This window comes from Crassostrea angulata, chromosome 5, assembly GCF_025612915.1.
Source record: "Crassostrea angulata isolate pt1a10 chromosome 5, ASM2561291v2, whole genome shotgun sequence".
NCBI classification, from domain to species: Eukaryota; Metazoa; Mollusca; class Bivalvia; order Ostreida; family Ostreidae; genus Magallana; species Magallana angulata.
Genome location: NC_069115.1, coordinates 58,601,825 through 58,608,119, shown reverse-complemented (window position 1 = coordinate 58,608,119; position 6,295 = coordinate 58,601,825). Strand labels below are relative to the sequence as shown.

Sequence of the window (6,295 nt, the reverse complement as noted above, 5' to 3'; positions counted from 1 at the left end):
TGGAGAGGGGGTCCCCCCCCCCCCCCCCGGAAAATTCTCGTACCTCGACCTAAAGGCGAAAGTGCGAAGGTCGAAGTGGCCCCATCGGAACACCATACTATCATGTTAGTCTCCTTTCTTTGTAATATCTTGCTGGGAGTTAGGACATATGTATGGTGTTCCGATGGGGCCACTTCGACCTTCGCACTTTCGCCTTTAGGTCGAGGTACGAGAGTGCGAAGTTGCGACGGCGAAAGTGCGAGAGTGCGACGGCGAAGGAGCGAAAGTGCGAAGATGCGACGGCGAAGCGCGAAGTTGCGACGGCGAGAGTGCGAAGTTGCGACGGCGAAGAAGCGATACTAATATCGCACTCTCGCATTCGCAACTTCGCATTCTCGCCTTCGCATCTTCGCACTTTCGCCTTCGCCTTTTTATAATTATGGAACTCTCTATCGTTTAAAGACAATTTTAGCTGTATAAAAGGACATCTGAGGCAGACGATGGACTTTTTAGAATTTATTTTCAACAGCCTGCGCAGATCCATAACTTTTTCTAGGGGGTGGGGTGGATAAATAATTATATTTGTCGGGGGTGGGGGAGGGTTCCGAGACATATTTTGGAGATTTTATTATATATAATTAATAAAATTAAATTTTCCGGGGGGATGAGATCCGGACCTTCTCTCTCCCTTTACTGCATGTGTGAAGTTATTAGTATTGAATTTTCCGGGGGGGGGGGGGGGGGACCCCCTCTCCACCTCTAGATCCATACACCAGCAAGGAGTGTCGCATAATGAAATTAGAATGTTACTGTGTTTGATCTACGGTAAACAGACAGCTGGTAAGTGACAGGAGTCTGGAAGTGCATATGTATAACATACATTATGGCGGACCTTACATTTTATATGGAGTATATAACGATTAGGCATAGCCAGCACTGGTAATCATAAATGTCACATATACACATTAAAATATTTATAAACATTCATAGTAAGCACAATGGCTTAGCGCATGCGTACCAATGATATCATGGATTAATCGGAAAACCTTTGCGAGTACGGTGCCTGCATCAAATTCTATGTAATAGACCGAGACTTTCTGAATGCTATCAAAAAAGGCGAAGGCGAAAGTGCGAAAGTGCGAAGGCGAGAGTGCGAAGTTGCGAAGGCGAGGGAGCGATAGTAGTATCGCTCCTTCGCCTTCGCACCTTCGCGCTTTCGCCTTCGCATCTTCGCGCTTCGCCGTCGCATCTTCGCACTTTCGCTCCTTCGCCGTCGCACTCTCGCACTTTCGCCTTCGCAACTTCGCACTCTCGCATCTTCGACCTAAAGGCGAAAGTGCGAAGGTCGAAGTGGCCCCATCGGAACACCATACATATGTGCAATATGGGTGAATGCTTCAAATAACATAAACAGTTATATTGCAGTCTTCCCCGAATGTCCAGCATTATCTCCTCCCAGAAGCCCTCAAAGGAACTTGATCAGACACAGATATGAAAGGAGGTGTATATACATGTGAAAATAAATAAAGACATGAACTGTTGTTATCTAATTTGACTCAGAACAACGTATCTTTTGCATAAAAATGTCAGGTAATCTAAAATTTTCAGGTCAATTCCAACTTTAGATGGGGATCGCACTTCTGCGTAAATAAACGATAATGGTGCTATTCAATGATATATTTCAACACGTATATATCTGGAAATATGATAAAAACGCACAAATATACATTAAAATTTACACAGAATATACAAATGTATCAATTATATAAAAATTATATAAAATTTCTGGTCAGTTAATATTCAGTTCCATGGCGATTCAAATTTTCAGGTCTTTCGTATTCCTGCATAATAATTGATCGGTATGATATATTTTAACACATATATACCTGGAAATATGATAAAAAACTTACAAATAGACATTAATATTGACACAGAACATAGAAATGTATCAATCATTTAACATTTCAGGTCATTTGAAAATTCAGGTCAATTCAAATTTTCAGGTCTTTCATATTTCTGCGTAAATAACAGCTCATTATAATATTTTTCAACACAATTGGAAATCTGGAAATATGATGTAAACCCCCACAAAGTAATTTCATTTGACCAAAATCTTATAAAAGTATCATTTATATTAATTATATAAAATTTCAGGTCATTTGAAATTTTCAGGTCAATTCAAATTTTCAGGTCTTTCATATTTCTGCTTGAATAACTGATCATTATGATATTTTTTCAAACAAAATTATACCTGGAAATATGATTTAAACCCCCACAAAATAATTTCATTTGACTAAAATCTTATAAAAGTATCATTTATATAAAATTTCAGGTCCTTCAGGTCTTTCAGGTCATTAGTATTTCAGGTCTTTAGTATGTTCCGAATCTACTTTCACTTTTTCACTTTTAACAATATCGTTTAGCATTTAAATATATTGATAATATAGGACAGAACCATTTAATGTTTACTTTTAAAAGCTACAAAAGCAAAGTTGTTCTTGACTTAAAAATGGTTAGATCCTTGACATTTGTTTTTAATACTCCGAATAAACTGATGTGAAACTTACCTTGTGTCTTTAAACCGGAAGTAGTATATTGGTAAAGAAAAACGCATGGGGGTCAATTTTGTAAACAAATGACATGAGCTTTAGAAAAAGGCCCGATTTACGACCTGTATCCCGTTTTTTAAAAAGCATGTAAGTCTTTTGGTTTACATGCCCTGCAATGAATATTCAATATAGTAGCAGTAATATAGTTTCCAATATTCTAGATGCAATATTCAAAGCAGTACTCGAATTTTCTCAGAGAATATAAACATTCATGTATTTAGTTGTAAATAAAGCATTGATATTTTTTCAGCCCATTATGGGAGAGGCCTACTTTTCGATACCCTATATATCGCCCTGGAAACCCCCAAACCCGTCTTTTTCTGCCTCAGTTTTGGATGAAGATAATGCGAGATGAACGGAACAAATCTCCTCCTAACTCGGTTCAATTTGAAGTCCACAGAGAGTAAGATTGATTGTTTTCTTTGTGTTAAACTCTGAAGATTTTACAAAAATCTGCCTTTCACTTTTCTTTTAAATATGCTTCAAATAGTAGATTCCATATATATGAACCAGTGAAAAATTACTCCTTCTCATTTCACAGTATTCTGGAGCTTTATCAACTTAAGCCATTATGTTTTGTTTTTGGATTTTTAGAATGACTAAACATGATATCAGAGAATATCTGGAGAAGATCTACGGAGTTAAGGTGCTGAAGATCAGAACATATACCATTGAAGGTATAGACATTAAGCTGTATTCAATCAATAAGTGAAGTAAGGTAAAACAGTGACAACCACATGTATTAATAACCAAAGGAAGGTGAACATTAAGACACTGTACATTCCTAATTAATTGCGAGGAATTAATTTCCGCATAAAATCGCGAGAAGCAACCCTCATGGATTTTAAAACCTCACTTTCAGACAGTTTTGAACTACGTGTATAGGAAATTATAACAAAAAATTGGTGATCGCAATTTGATACAAAACAGCGGAATTGAGGAATTAAGTACTCTCATAAAATAAGGAGTTTACAGTATAATCAGGGGTTTTTTTTATGTGACTTTTATCACAGCTTCAATTGTTGAAAATATTAACGGAAACCACCTCCTGAACAAAAGCTTGACAATTGGTCAAATCTGACTGTTAGCTGCAACACGTTTTCAAGTTATCAATGACTAAGACTGTGTGGTCTTTTTATGTCATCTAACAATTGTGTATCAAGCTGATACGAGTACACACGTTTTCAAGTTATCAATGACTAAGACTGTGTGGTCTTTTTATATCATCTAACAATTGTGTATCAAGCTGATACGAGTACAAACAATTTGAACTATTTACCTGTTATCTGTATCACTGAGGACAAGGGCCACTTTAAGATGAGGAGAAATAATACATTTATGACTAACCCAAGAAAAAGGGGGTCAGCCTGTAGGTCTTTAGGCTTGGTGACCTTGAAGATCAATCACTCAGTTTGATTAAAATCATGTCCAAGGTCATAAAGTTAGACGAGCTCACTTTTGATCTCAGTCTCACTTTCCCATTCCTTTTGTAAAAGTGAGACTGAAATCAAAAGTGAGCTTGTCAAAGTTTTATGGACCTGGGGCCAGATCCTTTGATCTGCTCAGGTAGTAATTGAAAAATGCATAGAGCTATATAGCTCAAAGGCATGTTTAATTCAATTTAAGTTTGAGTTGATATTCCAGATTTTCGTAACCAGGAAGCAATTCATCCTGTTGCAAAAACAATATGGCACTATGATGAGCGTGTTAAATTGTACCGTCTACCAAAAATCTAGTAGTTACTGACGATGAAGCGTGTGGTTTCATAAAAGTAATAAAGGTGCAAAAAGTAAAACAAAAGTAATTCTAGTTTATGGAAAGATATACCGTACATGTAATTTCTTGGTAAATGCTTGCTTTGGTTTGTTTTAGGCAAGGATGCCCTTGAAAGGGCCGCGGATGAGCCCTGGCTGAGGACCACTTTCTCCACCACAGACTTCGACAGAAGGTTTGCCTTTGTCACACTGGTAGGCAGTTCAGACTCTTCTGATACATGACTGAATAGTTTTCTTTCGAAGTGAATTGCCAATGAAAAAAAAAGTTTAATTATAAACAAAGAGCTTAAGGAACAGATTTTTGAATAACTTCTAGAAAGTTATTATGTAAGGAACTAAGGTATCTCAGGATAAGGAATCTTCTATGTTATTTTAGTAACCTGTGTAGCATTACTCTCAGTTGTGATTGGATCTTTATTGTAGAAGGACAGCACATTTTACTTCCCAGATATTGCAAAAGGATATCGCTCAAAACAAAACAAAGAGGAAGAGGCTGAAAAGAAAACAGCGTTGAAAAATGAGACCGAGAGTAGTAAAACACTGGGAATACCCAAGTTCTTCCTACAATAGAAACTGTGTTTTATCATAAAGAGTGACAGACACTAGTGTATATCTATATGTACATTATTTTTTTTGGCTGTATGTATGTTTTTGTGTAATTAAATTTATTGCCAGTGCTTAATACTGTTTGAATTTTTAGTCATTTAAAAGGTTGAGAACAAAAACTCTTTGGCAAAAAAAAAACCTGCTTTATCTCATATCCAATTCAACTTTTTACAATACATGCATTTAACGCCAAAAAGTCCTTAATTAATGAGTCTCTTTAATGTACACATACTCTAGAATCACCAAACTTAAGAGGGTTTGATGGTTTTTACCATTTGTAGACTCTTATAATCTCCTTGAGGTGAAGAGCATTTCAATGAAGATGCATGTAATAAAAAGTTTCAAATGTTTAAGATTACATTTTTGGACTTTCTATACTAAATTACAGTTTATGGCCAAAATAGCATAATTAATTTTAAGATATTGTAGCAGGTCTGATGGGCAAGTTACACAGACTCCTTGTTCAAAAACAACATTCTATTCAAGGGGACTGAGTGGTTGTGGCCATTTTAAAACTTTATAAATCTCCTTAAACAGGAGAGCTTTGTATACAGATATAGCAGAACAGCTCAGTGACCTACTGAAAGTGGTCATCATCTGTCGTAGTGCGCTAACAATTTTACATTTTGAACTTCAGATCTCTGTCAAAGCCTGTAGTTACGGATTTTTGATGCGAACCATCTCTATGTACATTGTAAGAGGAATCTTAATTGTGAAATTCATGGCTCTACCACCCCCGGGCCTCAGAGGTAGGGCCAAATATGTTTAAAAAAAAAAGGATGGGCCCAAAATGGCCATACAGGAAAAAATTAATGTATTAAATCTTCGAAAATCTTCCCCACTCCCATACACATTTGAAAAAAAACTAAATGCATGGTAATTAAGTCGAGATCTGTGAAGCCCTCTATCTAAGTTGTGAAATATTTGAGAAACTTAATATGAAACAGGGGTCCTGGCCCTTGGGCAGAGCCAATATAGCCATATAGTAAAAATGTATAAAATCCTAGAAAATCTGCTATATTCCCATATAAATTCGAGAAAAACTAAATGCATGGTTATGATGTCAATGAAAAACCTCTGAAGCCTTCTACCTAAAAATTGTGGCCCGAGAGGGGACCGGTAAGGTAATTCAGTAAAACTAGAAAATTGTCTTCTCTCTAGACTTCACAAACATTGCTTTTATCCCATTTAAATAGTACTCATCTGCTTAATTAAGCCTGAGGATTGGTATGCGCGGGGAGGACCCCTCCCTCCATGGCAAACAAAATTATCTCTCGGACCCCCCCCCCCCCCCCACGGGGAAATCTTTCTTGACCCCCCCCCCCC

General features: G+C 36.9%; 1 protein-coding gene across 1 annotated transcript; it reads left to right on the top strand.

Annotated features, from left to right (window-relative positions):
* Positions 1-2,516: 2,516 nt before the first annotated feature.
* On the top strand, positions 2,517-5,045 carry LOC128184521 (39S ribosomal protein L23, mitochondrial-like). Its single transcript, XM_052854042.1, has 5 exons — positions 2,517-2,675; positions 2,839-2,991; positions 3,183-3,265; positions 4,461-4,555; positions 4,787-5,045. Exons 1-5 carry the CDS (start codon positions 2,620-2,622, stop codon positions 4,931-4,933), a joined length of 534 nt encoding a protein of 177 aa, XP_052710002.1. The 5' UTR covers positions 2,517-2,619; the 3' UTR covers positions 4,934-5,045.
* Positions 5,046-6,295: the final 1,250 nt, after the last annotated feature.

Coding starts and splice junctions, on each gene's coding strand:
- LOC128184521 (XM_052854042.1), top strand. CDS start 2,620: ATGAGCTTTAGAAAAAGGCCCGATTTACGACCTGTATCCCGTTTTTTA. Junction 2,676..2,838: donor TCCCGTTTTTTAAAAAGCAT/GTAAGTCTTTTG, acceptor ATATTTTTTCAG/CCCATTATGGGAGAGGCCTA. Junction 4,556..4,786: donor GGTTTGCCTTTGTCACACTG/GTAGGCAGTTCA, acceptor TCTTTATTGTAG/AAGGACAGCACATTTTACTT.